We start from the raw sequence: 26,962 nt of genomic DNA on the forward strand, positions 1-26,962 counted from the left end.
AAAAACTGGCTTTGCTGACATCTCTTCTGGCTCCAGATCCGGCTTGCTGTTCCACTACTTTGATCCCTGACTTCTGGCTTGGCTGACTATCTGTTCCGGTTACTGAACTTTGGCTATGTTTTGACTACATTTGTACTTTTTACTTTTATTATTAAACAAGTGTGATTTAACTGTACTTCTGTCTCAGTCTGATTTCATGGTTTCTGACAAAAATCTTCTAGATGACCATTACCAATTGGAAAGAAAGCAATTGAGGTCAAGTTCAATGTTTAACTCCAATGGACTCATCGTTCTGAGGCGATATATCCACTGAGTCTCATCGCGAGAGATGGTCCTTTTCAGGTTACCTCCCCTCCAATGACCCTCAATTCTGTCTATGCCACAGAATGTCAAACCACTCGGATCCCTCCAATGGTGGAGTCTAAAGTGGTTGGAGAGACTGTGGTGCCTATAGCCTCTCTTGATTCTATTCACATGTTCGCAAAGTCTAATTCCTAATTTTCTGGTGATTCTACCCACGTATTGCAACCCACGTGGGCATGTGAGAAGGTAGGTTACATGCATGGTCCCACACATGATAAAATTCCTGATTTTGTGGGACTCACCTGAGGTACGAGAGGTGAAATGTTTTTTTTTTTTTTTTTTAAATTAGGAAATTTATTATAGCAAAAAGTTAAAGATATTGTGTTTTTTTTTTTAAATTGTCGTTGTTCTTTTGTTTATAGCGCAAAAAATAAAAACCACAGAGCAGATGAAATACCACCAAAAGAAAGCTCTATCTGTGGGAATAAAAGGACACTGATTTTGTTTGGGTACAGTGTTGTACGACCGCGCAATTGTCAGTTAAAGCGACGCAGTGCCGTATCGCAAAAAATGGCCTGGTCATTGAGCAACCAGGGCTGAAGTGGTTAAATTTATTTTTTTGTAGATATAATAAATATTTTAATGCACAATATAACATGACATTGTCCTGCTTAGCAGGGGTCATGTTAAAATGTTTTAATAAACACCACACCACATTTAATAGAGCAGATGTGCATTATGAAGTTACAAAGATCCCCTGTGAGCATCAAAATAATAAATAGACTTGAAATGTGAACGAGAATTCATAATTACAAAATAACATTTAATAACCCGTTAACCCCTTTTTTTTGACTAGCTGTTCACATATGAGGTTACAAAAGAAAAAAAGCTAAACCCTTAGTGCAATGTGAATGCAGCAGCCTATCTGATTGTGTCTCCAGGAGGAAGAGATGCGAACACATATTGTTGCATAGAGCAGTGAAGCCTGTAATGCTGAAGACCCCGCCTCCATTCTCTAGCCTGCAGTAAATGGAAACGCTATGTATCTAAGCTTCTCTTGTCATATGGCTGACATGAACACCAATATACTTAGAATTCTTCAGCCAGGAGCAAGGCCTTTCTGATTTTCATTTTGATGCAGCAAGATAGAGTGAATAGAATATTCCAGCTATTTTGTAGCATTGGGTACAGGTTTTCAAGGCGAATGACATTCTCCCCTCATTCATACTCATCCAAAGGTTTGCCGGCTTTCAGGGACATGCAATGTAAGTTTTCAGACAGCTGGAAATCTGTAGATGGCAGCTTTTTGTGCTTATCGCCTTTGTGGAACTCAGGGGACACCCAGCAGGTAAAAATTACGATATATATATATATATATATATATATATATATATATATATATATATATATATATACGTGGCTTGTATCTATACAAATATTTTCATTTTTGTGTTTCTGTTGCACTGCAGCTGAATGCAGATTTTCCTTTAGTGACAGAAATCTTCATTATTATGTGTTTTCCTTCCACATAAATTAGTCCTAAATTTTATGTTTTCCCCCATTTTGTTCATAAAGTTTATATTGTTTTTGAGCATATAATTAGATACATTTGTAATGCGCACGTGGTTATGTATGTTTTCTCTAAATGTTTGAAATTATTTGGATAGCTTAAAGCACCTCCTTCTTAGCATGTTCTTTTTTATGCAGACTTGACTTATTCTTTGGACCAGCAACGGTCATCCCAGTAGATGGTGACAATACATAAAAGCTAAGGAGGCAAAGCTCCAACTGTAATCACAAACGCTTATGCAACATATCATTGATAACCATTCAGACATGGCTACTGCTTTGCTAGCAGGAGAGAAACTGAAAGAACTGATCCTGCCAGGGCAGCAGGATGATAAGGTTGGTTCCCTGGCAGCTCTCATGGTACAGCTAAAGCTGGAGCTTCCTTTTGATCGAGTGGTCACCATTGGCACAGTCCTCATCCCTATACTCCTTGTCACCTTGGTCTTCACAAAGAACTTTGCTGGTGAGTCCAGTATGATTTAATCATTGTAGACACTTTCTATGTCATTTTTATAAAACAGAATTGTTGATAGTGTAATTGTACTAATTTGGGGTGCAGGAGAGACTCGGGTGAAAGATACAGTGGTTGGTTCTATTTGTACTGATGTGGGATGTTGTATTACTTTGTAAATGACTTAAGTTACCCATAGACATGAGACAACAGTTATTGCATATAGCCGTTTCCAGTCTAAGTGTGCATTGTAGACTCCAGAACTAATGGTCAGGGTATTGATCAAACAGAAGACCTTGCGCAATAGCCTTTTTCCCTCAAAGTAATCCAGCTTCGGGGGTGTGCAAAGCCAAGCTGAGGCAGAAGAGGCATTGGGCGCATTGCTGCAGGGGGCACAACTCCGGCAGGAGCTTTCTGTCTCTGACCAGCTGTCTCCTGCTCTATGTATGATTGAGCTGTCAAATTGATAGCTCAGTCATGTAGATTACATAGGGAGAGTGTGACTCTTCCTGTATAATCAGCAGCACTCTGATGTCAACCTTATAGCTGACCGCTCTGTAGGAAAAGTGCTGTATGCTCCCGGTAAACGGAGCACAGCATCCAGCTGTCATGGAGTTCTGATGATTACACTGGGACAGCCACATTCTCCCTGTGTAATCTGTAGGACTAAGCTGCCAGTTTAAAAGCTTGAGCCCCTCTCTGCATTCATCTATAAATGAAAAGTATTATTTTCAGAATTAAATTTGTAGTTAACCCGTATTTAAAATGTTAAGAGTAACTCCACTTTTGTTGAGAATAAAAAAAAACAATCTCTGGATAATCAACTGATGCACTTGCAGTGTTATAATAAGAGTAGTTGTAGATTCTGCATCCCTTTAGAAGCATTTTACTCCAATCTACTCCCTTTTGGGAGTAGGTCATCAAAAAATTAAAACTTCTTTTGCAAAGGATGCCTAAAATTTGACTTTTCGTCTTCGTGCAGACTTCTGGGAAAATTAATGAGCCAACAACACAAGCAGGAAATGACATTTCTGGAAAGGTTTTGTACAACCACTGTGTACAGAAAGCCTCCAGGTTGCCATATTGCATTGAATTTTACAGAAAATTACAATGCTGCAGATTGAAGAGGAAAGGTCATTTTTAAAAACATTCAATTACAATATGACCTGTGTAGCAAATGTACTGTATATGCTATATTTTTTTTTAAGTTTCTATATTTAAAGTGAAGTTACCCTTTAAGTTAGCCACCATTATTTTTAATAATTACTTCATTATGTCCCCCCTTTTTTTATCTGTTTGTTTTTATACATTTTAAATTATTATATTTTTTATGGTAATTTAAAGAGATCCACTTTGTTGGCTTTACTTTGTTTGCATAATCTAGCTATATCTGCCAGATATTCCACAGCTTCATAGCCCCTACATAACTTTTCATCTTGATAGAGTCAAGGGGCTGACCAGTGAAGTGTCATAAGTGGGCTTTTAGCAGGTTTCTGCATCAGTGTTGCCCTGTCAGAGGCCTACAGGAATACAGGGCTATCTAGGGGCCACTTTCTTCATACCATGACTGCCCCAAAGCCCATGCAGACCCGTGACATCTTCCTACTGCACATACAATTTGTAAGTTGAAAACCCCCAGCCAAAAGCAAATTTCTTCTTTTTTTTCCAACAATAAAGTAGTTCTTCTAAACATTGGCAACATAAAAAAGGCACTTCTGATTGCAGTAACCGAAAACTCACATTCTGGTATAGTTTCAAGTCCTTAGTACCCTTAGGGTCAGTGCTGATTATCAGATGCCTTTAAATCCGCAGCAAGGGAAGACGATATGGGGGAACCAAGCACAGTTGTACTAGTCCACTCCTACATTTTCCTTCACTATAGTACATACACTCTGCATCAGTACTAACCTCTAAACTCTGCATCACATAATACTGACCCCTGAACTTTGTGTCACTTACTATTGATCCATGAGCTCTGCATCACTACTGACCCCTAAACTCTGTATCACTTACTACTAACCCCTGAAATCTGTATCACTTACTACTGACCCCTGAACGCTGAATCACTCACTACTGACCCCTGAACTCTGCGTCACTTACTGTGTACCTCACCACTGACCCTTAAATCCTGCATTACTTACTATTGACCTCTGGACTGTGTCAGTACTGACCCCTGAACTCTGAGTCACTTACTGCTTACCTCACCACTGACCCTAAATCCTGCATTACTTACTATTGATCTCTGGACTGTGTTACTACTGACCCCTGAACTCAGCGTCACTTACTACCGACCCTTGAACTCAGTGTCACTACTGTCCCCTGCACTCTGCATAGCTTACTACTGACCCCTGGACTCAGCATCACTTACTACTGAACCCTGCACTCTGTGTTGCCTACTACTGACCCCTGCACTCTCTACAACTTATGGACCCCTGAACTCATAGGTTCAAGAATGCCCCCTTCATCAGGGCTAGAAAGAACATAAGAAAAACTCCTTATCAATCTCAAAATCAATACAATATCCCTATCAATCTGATATCAGAATCCAGTGGAGGGGATATTGTATTAAAATCAGATCGATATGGAGATCTTCTTATGTTCTTTTTCTAGCCCTGATGAAGGGGGTGCTCTTGGCCCCTTGAAACGCGTTGGATACATTTTGGATTGTACCCCTGACTTTTAAAGGAATAAAGTTGCATTTAGAACTTTTGGCAGTGGTGTGGTGCTTTCATAAAAAATGTTGGTATTTACTAGCTGAGCACTCATGCTTCCCACTGCACAGCATGTATGTCAAGCTTAAGAGAAGGTCTATTTATAGAGAACAATAGAACTTTGCTTGGCATGTGTGATTAAGGTAATTATGGGGCCTAGGCAGACTATTCTCTATTGCCTGACCCATTCTCTGTTCAGAACATGCACCTGATTGTATTGTGAGTAAGAAACTAAGAGGGATTTATGATGGACAGAGGTATACAGATATCTCTCAATTATTGTTGCAGAATGGGTACTCTTTTTTTATTTTATTTAATTAAATTGTACTTATCCCTTTAACATTTCCAAAATATTTTCATCAGTATCCATGTAATAATGCCATGATTTATTCACAGAACAATATAAACTATTTCTGAACTGGATATAATCTTTGCCTGTACAGCTACTGTCTGTACACCTACTTTTGTGCTTCCCCTAAAACCATGGCAACACCAGCTGCTGACCTTTATAGTGCTACTATATAGTTGCCATGGTCCTAATCATTACGTATAGTCTATACTGTACATTTTAAAATGCACAGTAAAAATGTTTACGTATTACCCCAAAACACAACCCTTTTCCACTTTTGCAGACACATAGGAGTATATTTATAAAAAATTTGCTTTGCTAATGTTTCAACAAGAGTAACAAATAATACCGTAATTCTCGTAAGGCCCCTTTCATATTGCTGGACCGATCGGATTCCGCCTATCAGTTTTTCAGGATGTTCCAATCGAACCCTCCATTATCCTCTATGGAGAGGCAAATGTAAATGGACATTTGTCTGTTTACACCCCCGACATCCATCTCATCCAAAATGCTAAAAACAGACAGATGGGGATGCGTTCCCCATCCGTCTAGCTGATTGGATCAGATGGCAGTCAGGTGTTAATGGACAAGGGGCATCTGACTGCCTTTAGAAGACAGCAGGCTGTGTTGTATCTGCTCTGCATAAGCAGAGCGGCCACAGACCAGCCATTCGCATGCTCAGTGGGGATCAACGGACAGATTCCCCACTGCGTGGGCAGACTCCCTGGCAGAGTCTGCCCCATGTAAAAGTGTATAATAGAATCTTTGTTACCATTTTTTTTTCTATCCTTTCGGCAGGTACACAGACATTGTGCCTGATTTGGACCAACAGTTGGTCTCTAAGGGGGATTCATTAATATATAAGGACTGAATGAAAAACAAAATCACTGTTGGGTTTCTGCTAGTACTGTTATGTGTCCACATGCCTCAAAAAAATAAAAAATAAAAAATAAAATGCAGCACAACCTCCCACTGTAATTATATTAACTGGTTCCCACTTGCCCAGACTACATATACTCCAGGTGAGCGGCACAAGCAGGCTGGATAACGTACAGGGGTTGGACAAAACAATGCAAGTACTACGCTCTGCAGAGGTGCTCTGTGGACTCTGATGTAAGGGGCTCTCCGCAGACTCTAATATAAGGGGAGCTCTGTGGACTCTGATGTAAGGGGGGCTGTATGAGGGTACCAGTGAGCTGGGGATCTGCTGAACAGGGGTATTTATGAGCTGGGGATTTGCTGAGTGGGGGTACTCTTGAGCTGGCATTCTACTGGGCCCATTTAAAACAAATAGAAAATCAACACACACAGTGTATTTGCCAAGCGTAATTAAAGATTAAAAAAAGCATAATCGAAGCATCACTGAAGCATCAAAAACACATAAAAAAGCATGTTAAAGCGGTAGGCGCTTTAATGTGTGTTGAAGTTGAAGCAGGTGTACATGAGCCCTAACACAATGGTTCTACTTTACAAATAATCCTTACAATCCAAATCTGAGTGAGCTTACTCATTAAACACAATACAACCTCAGTGTGAGGCAAAAAATGTAAAAAAATGTCACGAGGTCCCCTAAAGATGAATAGCATGCCCTTATTCTACAGTAGATAATGGTCTGGTACGGACTTTTAAGGTGTATCCCATGCAAAAACACAACAAAAACCATGCCCTGCCTGCATGAATGACTACCAAAAACTTACCCCCTTGTAACTCATTCATCAAAAAGTATGTACACAAGACAAAAAATGTAAATGAACACAGATACCAGAGAACAATCATAAACCAAAAAGGGCCCACAATGTAGATCCAATATCAATAACTTTATCCAGTCTTTATGAACGATGCCCCACCAATGCAAACATGACAACCTTGGACATCAGTCCTCTCATTTCAGACTCTTGCTGCAAATGACAGCTCCCCAACCAGCAGCTGAGTGTAAATAAAGAGGCCAGGCGATTACAGATGATGTCACTGAACGTACACTCACCGGCCAATTTATTAGGTACACCTTGCTAGTACCGGGTTGGACCCCCTTTTGCTTTCAGAACTGCCTTAATTCTTCGTGGCATTGATTTAACAAGGTGTTGAAAACGTTCCTCAGAGATTTTGGTCCATATTGACATGATAGCATCACGCAGTTTCTGCAGATTTGTTTGCTGCACATCCATAATGCAAATCTCCCATTCCACCACATTCCGAAGGTACTCTATTGAATTGAGATCTGGTTACTGTGGAGGCTATTGGAGTACAGTAAACTTATTGTCATGTTCAAGAAAACAGTTTGTGTTGGTTTGAGCTTTGTGACATGGTGTATTATCCTGCTGGAAGTACATCAGAAGATGGGTACACTGTAGTCATAAAGGAATGGACATGGTCAGCAACAATACTCAGGTAGGCTGTGGCATTTAAACAATGCTCAATTGGTACTAAGGGGCCCAATGTGTGCCAAGAAAATATCCCCCACACCATTACACCACCACCACCAGCCTGAACTGTTGATACAAGGCAGGATGGATCCATGCTTTCATGTTTTTAATATCAAATTCTGACCATACCATCTGAATGTTGCAGCTAAAATTGAAACTCATCAGACCAGGCAATGTTTTTCCAATCTTCTATTCTCCAATTGTGGTGAGCCTTTATGAATTATAGCCTCAGTTTTTTTTTTCTTAGCTGACAGGAGTGGCATCCGGTGTAGTATTCTGCTGCTGTAGCCCATCTGCTTCAAGGTTCGATGTGTTGTGCATTCAGATATAGTATCAGTGGCAGCCCATCCATTAAAGGGTGCCTTGGTGCAGCCCCCTCTCTCCACACCACCCCCTATATGCAATGGATAGATTCATGCATAGCATGAATCTGTCCATGGCTACCGTGGCCATCCCTTTTTTTGATGTGTCCAGCCCCTTTCAGGGCACATGAATTACAGCAGCCAGGTTTTTTTTTTGAAGCACATGATTAGAGCCAGAGGCTTTAATAGGCTTCAAAATAGGGTGGGCTCAGGTCGCAGAGAATGTGCTCCGATTCCACCCAGGTGTGTTACATTCGCCGTTGAAACACTGATCCTCCATCCGGACAATCACAAGTGGGTGTGAGACCCATTTTCCCATTGGCTGAAAAGAGAAGACTCCAGATTGGCCGTCGAGGTGGAGGGAGGAAAGCCGCTGGCGCCGCCACTGTGATGACCCGTGGAGAGCAGGAGAACGGGAGGCCGATGAGCAGGAGAAGCCGCCGGTGATGGGGTAAGTGCTGCTGACCGACCGGAGGGGGGGGGTTTGTCATAGTGTTTGCTGCGCCCCCCGAAAAAAAACTCCACCATCCGCCACTGGAAGGTATTCTGCATACCTTGGTTGTAACGAGTGGTTATTTGAGTTACTGTTGCCTTTCTATCATCTCAAACCAATCTGCCCAATGTCCTCTGACCTCTGTGGCATGTGTCTCTTATAGCAGGAACCAGCTACCCATGCCCTTTTATTACCAAAATTTTGTAAATTGGCCTTCAAAAAGGGTAGAAACAAATAATACGATTCAGAGCCCATAGACTTTAATAGGGTTCAGGCTTTATATTTGGAGTTTGTTGATTTCAGACTGGGTTTGCAGATATTCCATGAATCGAAACCCAAGCCAGTTCATTCATGAATGTTATCATTACATGCTGTTACTGGAATACAATATTTTCTCCACTGGTTATTTGAAGTAAATTAACTATGCAGTCTGAAAGATGTATGTGAGAGGTGTATTTTATTTTCAGCAGATGACAAGCCACTTACATTTGAGAGGACTGGTGCCTAAGGCCGCGTACACACGGGCGGACTGTTCGCCCAACTTTGTTCGTCAAACAATCCGACAAACAGTCCGCTCAAAATTTGCATGAACGGACTTGACCACACACGATGAACGAACAGTCCGCTGAAAGCGTGCGCGATGACGTGAACGGCACGTACGACGGGACGAAAAATACGACGTCCAATACACTGCAATGCAACCTTCGCCGTGTAAATCCTTTCTGAGCATGCGCGAAACTTAGTTTGTCGAACAAGCCTACACACGAGCGGACTGTCCGCTCAAACCAAGTTTCAGCGGACTGTCTTACGGGAATTCCGAAAAACTTTGTTCGTCAGACTGTCCGCTGAAACTGTCCGCTGAAGCCCACACACGAGCGGACTGTCCGCTGAAACACTGTTCAGCGGACAAAGTTGGGCGAACAGTCCGCCCGTGTGTACGCGGCCTTATACTACGTTGTAGTAAATAAGTTATTCCCTTGAAATATTGTGTTTATTAATATGCATATGACTAAAAGGTTGGAGTCTATCCAACGTACAATTGGCCTTTTTTATTATCTCTCAAATACTGGGTGATAATGTAAGTGGAAGAAAGTCACCAACTGGTATCCTAGTCACCATTAAGGGAATGATCTGCTTTTGCTCCTAGGCAGGCCATACATTATGCAATTTTCTTTCCTCCCACCACGAGCTGTTGGAATGAAAATTGCTTGACACTCTGGATGAAGAAGTACAGGGGGTACAGCAGACAGCAGCCTTGTAAGTATGGGGAGGGGGTGTTAAATGTACTAGCAGAATTAAATACACTAACATATTGAAGCCATACCCCAGCTCATACTTTATATACTATAGATACATTATATACTAAACTATACAAATAGTTTGTTTTCCTTTTGGCATAATGGTTTTACTTAATAACATAAAAACTGATCATTATAAGCACCCCTGTCAGTGTTAAATATGTTTGTCTGCTCTCTGTAAACTGATACATCTGGAGTCACAATGATAGACAAACACAATGTGCTTAAAAGGGTTGTAAAGGTTCGTTTTTTATTTTCTAAATAGGTTCCTATAAGCTAGTGCATTGTTGGTTCACTTACCTTTTCCTTTGATTTCCTTTATAAATGTTTTTTTTCTTTGTTTTCTTTGTCTGAATTTCTCACTTCCTGTTCCTCCTCAGTAAGCTGTTCAGTAAGCTGTTCTGGCTGACTAACCACCAGCTCGGATGATGGTGAGAAGTTTACTGAGGAGAAACAGGAAGTGAGATATTCAGACAAAGAAAAAAAACATTTAGAAGGGAAATCGAAGGAAAAGGTAAGTGAACCAACAATGCACTAGCTTAGAGGAACCTATGTAGAAAATAAAAAACAAACCTTTACAACCCCTTTAAGCTAATATCACACAAACAATTCTAGTGTCTTGTGTCTTTATTGAACGCAACCATTAAACATTCATAGTGCTGGAGTAAAAAGTATTTGAACCCATAGACTAATTACATCAACGGAAGCTAATTGGAGTCAGTAGTTTGCACACCTGGAGTCTAATTAATGAAATGAGTTTGGAGGTGTGGTTTAAAGCTATTTTTGTTGATAAAAGACATGCAAACAGTTTAAGATTGCTGTTCATAAAAAACATCAGCTGATATGAACCATACCTCACTAAAGCTGGCCATACACTTATAGATTATCTGCAGATTTTCTATGGTTAGATGGAAAAAGTGGGAGATGAATCCATCCACAGTTTAGTGAACATGGAGAAATCTGTTGCACTTTTTCCATCTAACCATAGAAAATCTGCAGATAATCTATAGGTGTATGGCCAGCTTAAAAGGAGCTCTCTGAAGTCAGATGATCAAGAGTAGTTGATCTGCATGAGTCTGAAAATGAATTAAAAGCTATCTCAATGTGTTTAGGCATCCATTAATAGACATTTAGACAAATGGTCCACAAATGGAAACAGTTTAGTAATATGGCTACTCTCCCTAGATGTGGGCGCCCAGCTAAGATCCACCCAAGGCAGAATCCTCAATGAGGTAAAGAAGAACCCACAAGTAACAGCCAAAGGCTTGAAGACATTACTGAAACTGACAAACATCCCTGTTCATGAGTCTACCATATGCAAGTCTTTGGACAGGTAGTGTGTCCACTGCAGAACACCATGGAGGAAGCCATTGCTCTCAAAATAAAAACATTGCTGCACACCTGAAGTTTGCCAAAGAACACCTTGGCAAATCTCAATGCTACTAGGAAAATGTTTTGTCAACTAATGAAACAAAAGTTGAGTGGAAACATCATCCCAACAGTGAAGTATGGTAGAGGGAACATCAAGATTTGGGCTAGCTTCACTGCCTCAGGGCCTGGACCACTTGTCATCGAGGGGAAAATGAATTCCCAAGTTTGCCAAAGTACCCTACAGGATAATAGCTGTCTACCAGCTGAAGCTTAGTAGAAGTTGGGTAATGTGACAGGACAATGACCCTAAGCATCAAAGTAATTCCACCACAGACTGGCTTCAAAAAAAGAAAATGCGCCTTTTTGGAATGGCCCAGTCAGAGCCCAACCTAAACCCCATAGAGATGCTGTGGAATGACCTCAAGAAAGATGTTCACACCAGACATCCTACAAATGTGTCTGAGCTAAGGCAGTTAAGTAAGAGCCGGTTCACACAGCGGGCGATGCGAGGCGACACGACTCGCCTCGCATCGCTCTCGCAAGTCGCCCCCGTTCTGTACAATGGAACCGTTCTGAGAGGAGCGACTCGAGTCGCTCCGACTCAGAAAAAAGGTTCATGTACTACTTTTGGGCGACCTCGGGGCGACTTGCATTGACTTCTATACAGAAGTCATTTGCAAGTCGCCGCCGAGACCGCTGCAGGTCGCGGCGAGGCAAGTCGGAGTCGCCTCGCCTCGCCTGCAGTGTGAACCGGCCCTAAAGAGGAATGGTCACAAATTCCTCCTTAACATTGAACAGGTCTGATCCAGAGCTAACATTGCTTGAAGCCACTGCTGCCAAAGGAGGTTCTTATAGAGGTTGTAAACCTCTGGAATAAAAACAAGAAAAACCCATGCAAGACAAAGGGATAATGAGCTGGTATGCATCACATACTTACTCATTATGAAATACATTAGATCAATGCCCTGGATCAGCGTTGGCCCTCAGAGTACAGCATGGACATATTCCACAGGATTTACTTCCAGGTTTGCAGCTTCGGTGCTGTGATTGGCCAGAGCCACGATGACATCAATACCGCTCATGTACATAGGATCTGCCAGTCATGGCACAGCTACTGAAGAAACGGCACCAGCGGCCCATTTTTCAGTGCACATGCGCCGATGATATCGGCAGCAGGGCATATACTGAATATCTGTACAACTGTACAAGTTTAGGAGATATTCAAGGTACCTACAGGTAAGCCTTGTTATAGGATTACCTGTAGGTAAAAGTAGTGTAACAGGGTTTACAACCACTTTAAAGAGGAGCTCCAGTCTCCCCCCAAAAAATTAAAAGTCAGCAGCTACAAATATTGTAGTCGTTGACTTTTAATTTAAGAGCACTTACCTATCTAGGGATCCAGTGATATCGGTACCCAAGCTTCAATCAGCTTTGGATGAAACCGCCGGCATGTTCACTAAGAGAAACCATCAGTGAAGCCCTCAGGCCACATCGCTCCCAGGCTGTCTGCAAAATCTCAAATACTGTTGTAGAGAACCAGGTGCCTGCCAAGGTCCGCGACCAAGAACTCCATATAAAATGAAGAAGGAAGGGTGGCACATCCAGAAATAAAGAATATGTTGTTTTATTGAAGTATCACAAAGTTTAAAAACATGACACATGAATGATCCAAAGTGCTCAGCAGAAGCGTTTCACACAAACGTGCTTAAAGCAGAGGTCCACCCTAAAAAAAAAAAAAAATTACATAAAAATGCTCCTAAAAAATCTGAATTTTTTTTTTTAAGAAAAAACATTTTTTACTTACCAGAAATGCCTGTTGCTAGGCAGATTGTCCTAATCTGCCACTTCCTACTCCAGGGTGATCTTCATTCTTCTCCTCCTCACGTTGTCTCCTGGGGAATGGGGCGCACTGTGTTCTGGGAGCTGTGTGTGTCCCAGAACACAGCCGGCCATTCACAAAGTGCCGCACGACTTGCGCATGCGGAATAGCAAACGGGCAGTGAAGCCGCAAGGCTCCATTGCCTGTTTCCCTTAGTTCAAATGGCGGTGCCGTGACGCGATCCGATGGATGGATCGGCCTTGGGTGGCCGACATCGCTGATTAGGACATTGTCCTAATCTGCCACTTCCTACTCCAGGGTGATCTTCATTCTTCTCCTCCTCACGTTGTCTCCTGGGGAATGGGCGCACTGTGTTCTGGGAACTGTGTGTCCCAGAACACAGCCGACATCGCGGGCACCCTGGACAGGTTAGTGTGCTTATTAAAAGTCAGCAGCTGCAGTGTTTGTAGCTGCTGACTTTTAACATTTTTTTTTCAGCTAGGCCTCCGCTTTAATCATTGACTTCAGGCTTCACTTCCGGTTTCCTAGTCTGCATGCTTGAGTTGCGCTGCACTTTGTGAATGATCCCGCTGTCTATTGGGACCTGTGTGTGTCCCAGAGGGCTGCGGAGGAAAGGAGTTGAGGTTGGACATACTCGTTGATCGCTGTGGCGGTCTTACCCAAAAACGGGTGCCTGTCAAAACCAGGTAACCTTTCCTTTTCCCCAAAAAGTGCCAAATGTGGCAGTGGAGGAGGGAGGGTGGGACCAAGCGGAGCTTCCCCTTTTGGCTGTAACTCCAGGGGTTCACATACTTTTTCTTCCACCACTGTAAATGTTTAATGGGTGCGTTCAATAAAGACATGATTAATTATAATTGTTGTGTTATCAGCCTAAGAACATGTTTTTGTCTATTGCTGTGACTTACAGTAGATGAGGATCAGATCAAAATGTATGGCAAATTGTTGAAGAAAACCAGTTAATTCCAAGGGGTTCACATACATTTTCTTGCCACTGTTACAAGTATTGTTCACTCTTCTGACAGGTTCATCTGCAGTATCAGGAGGATGATCCCTTTGAGAATGTGATTCTTTATGCAGGAGCTACATTTGACCTTGAGTATGTCATCCAGGCTTTCTAAAGGTCTTTAAGAAAACTGTGTCAGTGCAATTGCACAATTTACATTATCAGATGTTAACATATGTTGGCATTTTATCTCTAGCTTATTATCATTTGTGCTGGCCACACATACTGGGTGATTTTTAGTAGGATCTGACACATATGATGATGTACACAACAAAGAAAAAAGATATGCAGCAGTACAGGCCACAGAAGCATTCAATAATATCTTACATTTTTTGTTTGCAAATCTTCTAGGTTGTAACGCTAAGCGAAAATCAGTACCAATTATTAGACTAAATTAAGCTGGCCATACATTATACAATTTTTCTATTCAATTTCCATTATATTTACCTTCGGCTATGCACTGCAAGAGCCTACCTCACATTATATGGTTGTGGAAATTCTAAAGGAAAATTGTACATTTTCAATTATTATGTTACGTGTTAGGCGTTAGATGGAGGTTAGGTTCTAAGAACGAATTTAGGGGGACTATAGAGACACTGTCATCTTGCTTGTTCTGGACAAGGTCACTTACACCGCTTATACCTATCTTATCAGGGCTACTCACTGTTCTTGCCTTTGTTGCAGCTGGTGACGATACCTGATGCTTCCAGGGCATTGGGGAGCATTTTTTCTCCTCCCATGTGACAGTGTTTGGGTCAAGCAGCCATTTGGCCATAGCACTATCACATGACCAAGGAAGTGACAGCACCTCTCCCGTTAGCATTTAACACCAGCCAGCAAAAGTTGTGTGGGAGCACTGGTAAGGTAATTATAACTGATGGGTAAGGGAGGCACTTTACGAATACACTGTCATTCCTCTGAATAGGCAATGTTTCAGCATCTAAGTGTTAGGTCAGTCTAGTGGTGAGTTTAACCACTTGCTTACTGGGCACTTAAACCCCCCTCAGTCCCAGACCAATTTTCAGATTTCAGCGCTGATGCACTTTGAGTGACAATTACGCGGTCATACAACACTGTACCCAAATGAATTTTTTATCATTTTTTTCCCACAAATAGAGCTTTCTTTTGGTGGTATTTAGTTACAGCTCGGAGTTTTATTTTTTGCTAAACAAACAAAAAAAGATGCAAAAAAAAAAAAAAAAAAAATCATGTTTTAATAGTTTGTTATAAAATTTTGCAAACGGGTCATTTTTCTCCTTCATTGAAGTGCGCTGATTAGGCGGCACTGATAGGCTGCATTGGTGGGCACTGATGGGCTGCATTGGTGGGCACTGATGGGCTGCATTGGTGGGCACTGATGGGCTGCACTGGTGGGCACTGATAGGCATAGTTAAGGCGGCACTAATAGGCACAGATAAGGCGGCACCGATGGGCACAGATAAGGCGGCACTGATGGGCAAAGATGGGCACAGATAAGATGGCACGGATGGGTGGCACGGATAAGTGGCACGGATGGGTGGCACGGATGGGCACTGATAGGTACCACAGATAGATGGGACTGATGGGCACTGATAGGTGGCACTGATAGGTGGCTCTGATAGGTGGCACTGCTGGGCACTGATGGGCGGCACTGCTGGGCACTGATGGGCGGCACTGCTGGGCACTGATGGGCGGCACTGGGGTGCAGCACCTTTGAGGCAGATTTTGGGTGGCACTGTGGGTGGCACTGCTGGGTGGCACTGTGGGTGGCACTGTGGGCACTGCTGGGTGGCACTGTGGGCACTGCTGGGTGGCACTGTGGGCACTATGGGCACTGCTGGGTGGCACTGACAGGGGGGCACTTACTTTATTTCAGGATGGCACTGCGGGTGGCAGGTGGGCACTGGCAGGGGGCAGGTGTCCGTTTAAATTGCTGTCCGTGATCGGGACTGATGTCCCGAACACGGCCGCCGGCGATCGGCTTTTTTTTTTTCTCCTCGCGCTGTCAGCGCGAGGAGGAATACTAGCCGATTACCGGCTCCGTTTTATCACATGATCAGCTGTCATTGGCTGACAGCTGATCACGTGATAAGGGGTCGGGATCGACCCCTTACACGGATCGGTGATCAGGCGAGTCTCACGGACTCGCCGATCACAGAGCGCGCCGCGCGCGCCCCTCAGGGGGCGCGCAGGCCGCTCGTAACCGGGACTACGTCAATAGACGTAGTCCCGAAAATGTGGGTCCGCGCTATTGCCGTCATTTTGCAATAGCGCGGATCCCAAGTGGTTAAAGGGACGCTAAACTATGATAAAAAAATAAAATAATTCAAGTATGCATTCTCAACTCAAAAAAGTTTCTTCTATTGCTTTCAGTCTCCTCCAGATCTTCAAATTCCTTTTTTTTTTTTGCTTCCTGTTGGAAGGTGGCTTCATTCGTTCTCCATGGTCCCATTGTATGGAAGAACATTACCACCCTTTCTTGCTCACTCCCAACATATATGTGAAAAACAGTGCAGCGCTTAATGTGTAACACGTGACTAAATATAGTGAAACAATAAATCAGGAAAAAACTTTCAAAGATGATGTTTCCAAAAAGTAAAACATCAATGATAAACAATACACATGTGAATATTGTGCAATAAACAAAAAATGGGTTATTAAACCGAAAAAAGAGTAAAAAAAAACCCTTTTAGAAGGACAGAAAAATAATTATTTGAACTACAGCTTGGTGCTGTGAAGCACAAACTTGTGATTAAGTGAAAAAAACAAACAACAAAATTGAAAAACAAATCAAAACAAGTCCCATGCTTTGGATAAATGAAGTGATTTACAAGGCCCCATAAATGTGAAGATATAAGTTCATTAGATGGAACGTGAATGGAACTTTATGGTTGAACGTGAATGAAGCTTTAAAACTGGTCCCAGGTATCACTGGTATAAGTGCTTGACCACGTAAATTCTTTCACTCTACAGTTTAAGTAAGTAGTAAAGGCTTACCAGAACCACCTTTAGTGTGCGCAAATACGAACTCCCCAAGTGTTGGGATCGGACAAGATCGTTCCTCCGACGCTCCTCGTGTGAATGGATGGCTCGAATCACCTTTCCGGATAGGAAGGTAAAGAATGACCCACACCTTCGGGTGTTCCTTGAACGTCGTCCGTTCCGGTCCGTTCGAAAAATGTTGGCGTGTCACCAAATGGATGAGAAAGGAAAAAAGCGCCCAATCGTGTGATAAAGTCTAAAACATATGTACTTTATTTTCCAACCAAATAGGCGTTGAAAGATACAAATGACTCAATGGAGTCGTATAAAATTGAACGAAAAAAATTGCTAGCAAAAATGTAAAATAAAGCGGATAAAATTAGCACGAGGTGTAGACGTATCTACCCGACGATCGTTTCGTCACAGATTGACGTCATCAGGGGTACGCCCACACCCTCGTGCTTAAGGTTTAAATAGCCTATGGGTGAGGTAGGGAGCCCTGCCATAGGTGCAGACCAAAACGTCCGTGCTTTATGGGATTAACCCACAAATGACCAGTCCCTTCGGAATGGTTACCACACATGGAAAAGAGGAAAAAGGGAAAAAAACGGTCAACGACCAGTTAATTCAAATGAAGTTTGAGTACCATCATAACTAAATTGTGGGACTCAAATATACAATGGAATAGTGAAAGTGACCACTAAAAAAAGCAAACAATGGGTTCTGTGATAAATCACCTTTGTTTGACAGATGGCCAAATACAATAATGGTGGCTGTCTCACTGTGTGTATGTCCCAAAAAGGGTAACTTGGTTCAAAAAATATACGAAATGTATATATATGCAATACATGCGTATAAATTACCATAAAAAAAGGGAGAGGAGAATAACCATAATATTGAGGCGGGGGCCTAAACAGCATTAGCTGCCCACCATCACCCTTAGTCCAGTTAAAGAAATACATGGATGAGACGTAGCCAACAGGTTTAGGAAGAACATTACAATCACTCTATTGTCATAAATAAAGTTTACATAAAAATCATATGAACTACCTAGCAAACATTGCTATAAAAGTACAAATAATAGTAGTGAAAATGGTGTATGAGACCCAGACTGAATACAAAATCAGTACAAAAAAAGGGGAAAAAAGGGAATATTAAATCAACTGTTGTTAATAAAACAATTAATGTCCCACTCGACGTTGAGCCCCCCAGGGATATGTGTCCCTAATTTGTGGATCCAGTTTGTTTCTGCCCTGGAAATAGTGCGCTTAGCGTTACTGCCGCGCCAATGTGGAGTATATTTTTCCAGGGCCAGAAAGGTGGTGCCTCTTGGGTCCCGATTGTGTTTAAGGTCGTAATGTTTACTAACGTTATGTTTGTCAAATCCTTTACAAATGTTAGTGATATGTTCCCCCAGGCGTACATGTAACATGCGTACTGTGCGTCCCACATACTCCAAACCACATGGACATCTAAGTAAGTACACAACGCACTTAGTGGTGCATGTGATGAATGTTCGTATGGGGTATGTAAGTCCATTGCTAGACGAGGTGAACTCAGTAAATCTCCTACCTCGTAGAGCGTTTAGCCTACAAGCTCTACATTTCCCACAGGGGTAGAAGCCCTTCAAATCACCAAAAAAAGTGGGTCTAGTTGGGGGGTCCGGGACATTTGGAGCAATCATATTTCGCAAGTTAGTTGCACCCCTAAAGATCACATTTGGTCTATCAGGAAGTTCAGGGCCCAAGATTCGGTCATTTTTGATGACCGACCAATGTTTCCGTAAAATTCTTTTCACAGCCCAATGCTGGCTGGAAAACGTTGTAAGTAAAGAAACTCCATAGTTGTCCATGTTATCAATCCTGGGTGGTCTCTCAGCTAACAATGTTTGGCGTTCCCTACTGTTGACCTCCATTATGATGGAGTCAAGGGACTCACTGTTGTAACCTTTAGCTAGGAATCTCTCTTTTAAGATTAGTGCCTCCTTAAGAAAATCATCATTAAAAGTGCAATTGCGTTTTAAGCGAAGAAACTGGCCCTTGGGGACCGCTGAGAGCCATGACCTATGATGGCAGGAGTCAAGTGGAATATAGCTATTCCTGTCGGTTTTCTTGAAGAACGTTGTGGTAGTTATATTATTATCCCGGATGGAAATATTCAAATCCAAAAATTGGATGTTAATGGGGCTTGAGACATAGCTGAGAACTATCCCACGGTTGTTGTTGTTTAAATGGGACAGGAAGAGCTCCGCCGATGAACTGTCACCATCCCAGATAAACAAGATGTCATCGATAAACCTTTTCCAGGTGACTAGTTCCGGAGGTTTGTCACTAAAGATTATATCCTCCTCCCACTTTGCCATGAAGAGATTGGCCATACTGGGAGCAAATTTTGCTCCCATGGCCACTCCCTTCACTTGCAAAAAATGGGTCCCATCGTGCCAAAAGTGATTGTGCGTCATGGCAAACAGAAGTAATTCAAGAATATAGTTGCGCTGAGTCACCGAAATACTACCATCATGGGCCAGAAAGTGATGAACCGCTTCATAGCCCAGTTGATGGGAGATAGCGGTGTACAGCGAAGCTACATCCGCGGTAACTAGTAGATAGGTAGGTTTCCATTCAATCAATTGCAGAATGTTAATAACATGTTTGGTATCCCTCAAAAAGGATGGCGTGCCCATCACCAGTGGTTGCAGATATTTGTCAATGTATTTCCCTATACGCGAGGTTACAGAGTCAATTCCACTGATGATGGGGTCCTATGAGCCAGGCCTCTCCAGTATACACTGAAAGAGTAATGGGTCCATCATCACAATCATATCCCCAGTCCTTCAGAGGAAGGGTTGATAAACGTAACTTTAATCATCATCATCATCTAACTCCATTTAATCATCACCAATATCCCACTTCAACGGCGCCCCCTCCACCCTGGCGATCCAGAGGTGGTAAACCTTTTTCCCAGAGAAATAAATCCCTCTCTCAAGGTAGAGGTGGCAGCAGGGATAGGAGACCCCCTCCGGATGTAAGAGATTTGGGATCCAATTATAGGGTTGAGACCTTTAACAGATACGGCCCCCTTGGGGATGACAGGAATGGGCATTCTGAAGCCCCTAGGGGTCAGGGTGGTTTTCGGCCATCATATAGTCAACCCTCAGCTGGCAGTTTTTACCAACAGGGTTTTCAGGAGGGCACTCGGGGGGGACACAAGAGAAACGTAGACACAAGAGAGGGTGCAGAGGGGGGAAACGTCTTCACACCAAAAAGAAGAAGGACTTAGACATTAGTGGTGTTATTAACTTAAGTAATAAAGAGCTCTCTAATGAAGAATTGCAGACTCTCGGAAAGGGTCTCAAGTTTGTGCCCCCTCAGAATCTAAATAAATTCCAGACATTTATAGATATTCAAAAGTTTACACGCAAGTTGAACATTAAGAGATATATTATGAGTAACCCCTCCCGCCAATTAGTTAGGGATTCAACAATCATGCATTCTGGTTTATCGAATGCCTCCTTGTTCAATCCCCCTGGTAATACAGCACCTAACATCAATATTTTCCGTGATTTGGTATTAAAGGATCTCAATAGTTTGAAATTGAGACCGGCTCAACCCACACGGGAATTTAGGGCAGGGCTAGACTCATTGCTCAACAGGAAAGACATAGTAGTTCGGTCAGCTGACAAAGGCGGTGCCATTGTAATACTTGACAAAACCGCATATTCCAACGAGATGACTAGGATTCTGTCAGACTCTGAGACTTACTCTCCATTACTTTTAGACCCCACCACCCAATTCAAAGGTCAACTAAAAGAGTTGGTTGAGAAAGGGTTCAATATGGGTATTTTAAATAAAAAAGAAAGGGACTTTCTGGTACCTTTGGCGCCACGTTTACCGGTTATGTACTCTCTACCCAAGATACACAAATCTTTAGAAAATCCACCAGGGCGGCCCATCATCAGTGGAATTGACTCTGTAACCTCGCGTATAGGGAAATACATTGACAAATATCTGCAACCACTGGTGATGGGCACGCCATCCTTTTTGAGGGATACCAAACATGTTATTAACATTCTGCAATTGATTGAATGGAAACCTACCTATCTACTAGTTACCGCGGATGTAGCTTCGCTGTACACCGCTATCTCCCATCAACTGGGCTATGAAGCGGTTCATCACTTTCTGGCCCATGATGGTAGTATTTCGGTGACTCAGCGCAACTATATTCTTGAATTACTTCTGTTTGCCATGACGCACAATCACTTTTGGCACGATGGGACCCATTTTTTGCAAGTGAAGGGAGTGGCCATGGGAGCAAAATTTGCTCCCAGTATGGCCAATCTCTTCATGGCAAAGTGGGAGGAGGATATAATCTTTAGTGACAGACCTCCGGAACTAGTCACCTGGAAAAGGTTTATCGATGACATCTTGTTTATCTGGGATGGTGACAGTTCATCGGCGGAGCTCTTCCTGTCCCATTTAAACAACAACAACCGTGGGATAGTTCTCAGCTATGTCTCAAGCCCCATTAACATCCAATTTTTGGATTTGAATATTTCCATCCGGGATAATAATATAACTACCACAACGTTCTTCAAGAAAACCGACAGGAATAGCTATATTCCACTTGACTCCTGCCATCATAGGTCATGGCTCTCAGCGGTCCCCAAGGGCCAGTTTCTTCGCTTAAAACGCAATTGCACTTTTAATGATGATTTTCTTAAGGAGGCACTAATCTTAAAAGAGAGATTCCTAGCTAAAGGTTACAACAGTGAGTCCCTTGACTCCATCATAATGGAGGTCAACAGTAGGGAACGCCAAACATTGTTAGCTGAGAGACCACCCAGGATTGATAACATGGACAACTATGGAGTTTCTTTACTTACAACGTTTTCCAGCCAGCATTGGGCTGTGAAAAGAATTTTACGGAAACATTGGTCGGTCATCAAAAATGACCGAATCTTGGGCCCTGAACTTCCTGATAGACCAAATGTGATCTTTAGGGGTGCAACTAACTTGCGAAATATGATTGCTCCAAATGTCCCGGACCCCCCAACTAGACCCACTTTTTTTGGTGATTTGAAGGGCTTCTACCCCTGTGGGAAATGTAGAGCTTGTAGGCTAAACGCTCTACGAGGTAGGAGATTTACTGAGTTCACCTCGTCTAGCAATGGACTTACATACCCCATACGAACATTCATCACATGCACCACTAAGTGCGTTGTGTACTTACTTAGATGTCCATGTGGTTTGGAGTATGTGGGACGCACAGTACGCATGTTACATGTACGCCTGGGGGAACATATCACTAACATTTGTAAAGGATTTGACAAACATAACGTTAGTAAACATTACGACCTTAAACACAATCGGGACCCAAGAGGCACCACCTTTCTGGCCCTGGAAAAATATACTCCACATTGGCGCGGCAGTAACGCTAAGCGCACTATTTCCAGGGCAGAAACAAACTGGATCCACAAATTAGGGACACATATCCCTGGGGGGCTCAACGTCGAGTGGGACATTAATTGTTTTATTAACAACAGTTGATTTAATATTCCCTTTTTTCCCCCTTTTTTTGTACTGATTTTGTATTCAGTCTGGGTCTCATACACCATTTTCACTACTATTATTTGTACTTTTATAGCAATGTTTGCTAGGTAGTTCATATGATTTTTATGTAAACTTTATTTATGACAATAGAGTGATTGTAATGTTCTTCCTAAACCTGTTGGCTACGTCTCATCCATGTATTTCTTTAACTGGACTAAGGGTGATGGTGGGCAGCTAATGCTGTTTAGGCCCCCGCCTCAATATTATGGTTATTCTCCTCTCCCTTTTTTTATGGTAATTTATACGCATGTATTGCATATATATACATTTTGTATATTTTTTGAACCAAGTTACCCTTTTTGGGACATACACACAGTGAGACAGCCACCATTATTGTATTTGGCCATCTGTCAAACAAAGGTGATTTATCACAGAACCCATTGTTTGCTTTTTTTAGTGGTCACTTTCACTATTCCATTGTATATTTGAGTCCCACAATTTAGTTATGATGGTACTCAAACTTCATTTGAATTAACTGGTCGTTGACCGTTTTTTTCCCTTTTTCCTCTTTTCCATGTGTGGTAACCATTCCGAAGGGACTGGTCATTTGTGGGTTAATCCCATAAAGCACAGACGTTTTGGTCTGCACCTATGGCAGGGCTCCCTACCTCACCCATAGGCTATTTAAACCTTAAGCACGAGGGTGTGGGCGTACCCCTGATGACGTCAATCTGTGACGAAACGATCGTCGGGTAGATACGTCTACACCTCGTGCTAATTTTATCCGCTTTATTTTACATTTTTGCTAGCAATTTTTTTCGTTCAATTTTATACGACTCCATTGAGTCATTTGTATCTTTCAACGCCTATTTGGTTGGAAAATAAAGTACATATGTTTTAGACTTTATCACACGATTGGGCGCTTTTTTCCTTTCTCATCCATTTGGTGACACGCCAACATTTTTCGAACGGACCGGAACGGACGACGTTCAAGGAACACCCGAAGGTGTGGGTCATTCTTTACCTTCCTATCCGGAAAGGTGATTCGAGCCATCCATTCACACGAGGAGCGTCGGAGGAACGATCTTGTCCGATCCCAACACTTGGGGAGTTCGTATTTGCGCACACTAAAGGTGGTTCTGGTAAGCCTTTACTACTTACTTAAACTGTAGAGTGAAAGAATTTACGTGGTCAAGCACTTATACCAGTGATACCTGGGACCAGTTTTAAAGCTTCATTCACGTTCAACCATAAAGTTCCATTCACGTTCCATCTAATGAACTTATATCTTCACATTTATGGGGCCTTGTAAATCACTTCATTTATCCAAAGCATGGGACTTGTTTTGATTTGTTTTTCAATTTTGTTGTTTGTTTTTTTCACTTAATCACAAGTTTGTGCTTCACAGCACCAAGCTGTAGTTCAAATAATTATTTTTCTGTCCTTCTAAAAGGGTTTTTTTTTTACTCTTTTTTCGGTTTAATAACCCATTTTTTGTTTATTGCACAATATTCACATGTGTATTGTTTATCATTGATGTTTTACTTTTTGGAAACATCATCTTTGAAAGTTTTTTCCTGATTTATTGTTTCACTATATTTAGTCACGTGTTACACATTAAGCGCTGCACTGTTTTTCACATTTCTGTTAATTGGACCTAGTATCTGGTTTTTTGTGCTCAGCTGCTATTATCTTAATTGATTTTTCTCATATCAATTATTTCTTTACCAAGCGCAAGTTTTACTCCTTTTGTTTTTCACTCCCAACATATACTAGGGACTATGGACCATAGGATTTGTAGTGTGCACAGAGCAGTGCACATGACCACATCTTGTATATATAAAGAATGTGTGCTATCTATTTTAAATATAGTACTGATGTGAACCAACTGCAGCTTACCAAAAAAAGTGCTCTATCTACTCTTTCTAAGACCCCTTTCACACTGAGGCGCTTTACAGGTACTATAGCACTAAAATGGGAAATGTGAAAGCCAGCGTTTTTAACCCTTTTTCGGCCGCTATTGGGGGTTAAAAGCACCCCACTAGAGGCCGAAAAGCGCCGCTAGAACTACAGTAAATTGCCGCTAAAAATAGCGGTGCTTTACAGCTGACACCCAAGCACTGTGAGTGTGAAAGGGCTCTAATAATACCATATAAAATCAGACAGTGCCGTGTCATAACCAAAAACAGTGTCACAATCAGTAATAATGAACGTACTAAAAAAGTATTAGTATATTTATTATTATTGAGTCTGACACTATTTTGGTATAAGGCACTGCACCACCTTATTTTTGTATGCTAACGACCACAACTAGTGTGCACTGCTTGATCCAAGCAAATGGAAGTGAGGGGAAAAGGCGTGACTCAGGAGCTAAGGCAGGACATTACAAGCAAGCAGAAAAACACAGTATGTTATTGAAAAATAGACTACAGGACCATTAAAGCCCAATTTCAGACATCTAAAAATTATCCCGTGCAATGGGGCTGTGTCTGCACTACAAGGGTTAAAGAGGTTGTAAACCTCCCTCTAATGTTTGTACCTATGGGTACAAACGTGACTGGCCAGAGCCGCGTGACATCACTCGACGAAACGGCACGGGCGGCATTTCCTTCAGAGCACATGCGCCAATGATATCAACGGTGCAGTATAGGTAAGCCTATAATAAGGTTTACCTATAAACATTGTAAACATCTCCTAAACTTGCGCCGTTAAGGAAGGTTTACCTATAGGCATTGTAAACATCTCCTAAACTTGCGCCGTTAAGGAGTAAATCTCCTTAACGGCGCAAGTTTAGGAGATGTTTACAATGCCTATAGGTAAACCTTATTATAGGCTTACCTATACTGCACCGATGATATCATTGGCGCATGTGCTCTAAAGGAAATGGCGCCAGTGCCGTTTCGTCGAGTGATGTCACGCGGCTCTGGCCAGTCACGGCCTGGGAAGGAAGATGGGCAAAGATGGATTTTTTATAGAGTTTACTTCCTCTTTAACCACTTCAATACAGGGCATTTTCACCCCCTTCCTGCCCAGAACCAATTTTCAGCTTTCAGTGCTGTTACACTTTGAATGACAATTGCGTGGTCAATTTTTTTTCCCACAAATAGAGATTTCTTTTGGTGGTATTTGATCACCTCTGCGGTTTTTATGTTTTGCGTTATAAACACAAAAAAGCGACAATTTTGAAAAAACACAACATTTTTTACTTTTTGCTATAATAAATATCCCATTAAAAAAATTTTTTTTTACCTCAGTTTAGACTGATATGTATTCTTCTACATATTTTTGGTAAAAAAAACGCAATAAGCGTATATTGATTGGTTTGCGCAAAAGTTATAGCTTCTACAAAATAGGGGATACATTTATGGTATTTTTTTTTTTTTTTTACTAGTAATGGCAGCAATTTGCGATTTTTATCATGACTGCGATATTGCGGTGGACACTTCGGACACTTTTGATACTATTTTAGGACCATTCACATTTATACAGCGATCAGTGCTAGAAAAAAAATGCACTGATTGCTGTGTAAATGTGACTGTCAGAGAAGGGGTTAACGCTAGGGGGCAAGGAAGGAGTTAAATGTGTATCCTAGGTAGTGATTCTAAGTGTAGGGGGAGGGGATTCACAAGGGGAGTAGACCAATCAGTGTTCCTCTGTACTGGGAACACACCATCGGTCTCCTCTCCTCTGACAGGATGTGGATCTATGTGTTTACACACACAGATCCATGGTCCTGCTGTGTTCACAGGCAATCATGGGTGCCCAGCGGACATCGCAGCCGCTGGGCACGCGCATCGGGTGCCTAGTGATGCGGCGGGCCCCCTAGCGGCTCAGAAAGTGAAAGATGTCATATGGCAGCGGGGACAAAGGGTTCCTGCCGCCATAATATGACTATGCGTGGTAGGGAAGTGGTTAAGTGCTTGTTTAGGTCTAGAGGAACAGTGAAAGAAGATTTATTTTACCTGACACTCCGCTCCTTCCAGCTGCTAGACCAGTCTCCGCAGCGTCTTCTTAACACGTATAGGGTTCTAACATCATAAAGACCAATACAGGGCAGATAGTTCTGTATTGGATGTATTGACCTTGAAGGACAGTCCACTGCCAGAGCGTGGGGAAGCACTATCAGGTAAGTAAAAGTGTTTCTCCTTCCCCCTAGACAAAAAAAACAGTTAACCCCTGTAGTGTGCGTGCCGCTCAACTGTTATCGATCTTGTATAATATTTCTATGTATTTTCAAACTGATCAGAGTTTATAAAATGTTTTGATGATAATGCTTGTT

General features: G+C 42.1%; 1 protein-coding gene across 2 annotated transcripts in view; it reads left to right on the forward strand.

Annotated features, from left to right (window-relative positions):
- Window positions 1–1,326: 1,326 nt before the first annotated feature.
- PANX2 (pannexin 2) overlaps window positions 1,327–26,962 on the forward strand; it is a 74,728-nt gene continuing 49,092 nt past the window's right edge. Inside the window, exons 1-2 of one of the 2 annotated variants that reach the window (XM_077473957.1) lie at window positions 1,327–1,651; window positions 2,011–2,335. In XM_077473957.1, the coding sequence (XP_077330083.1) occupies window positions 2,110–2,335 (226 nt within the window). In that variant the 5' untranslated portion in view covers window positions 1,327–1,651; window positions 2,011–2,109. Of the gene's footprint in view, window positions 1,652–2,010; window positions 2,336–26,962 lie in introns of those variants that run through there. The other variant, XM_077473958.1, reaches the window with a different exon arrangement.

Source organism: Lithobates pipiens, unplaced genomic scaffold, assembly GCF_037356315.1.
Source record: "Lithobates pipiens isolate NorthernLeopardFrog02 unplaced genomic scaffold, aLitPip1_a1.2 Scaffold_8, whole genome shotgun sequence".
NCBI lineage: Eukaryota > Metazoa > Chordata > Amphibia > Anura > Ranidae > Lithobates > Lithobates pipiens.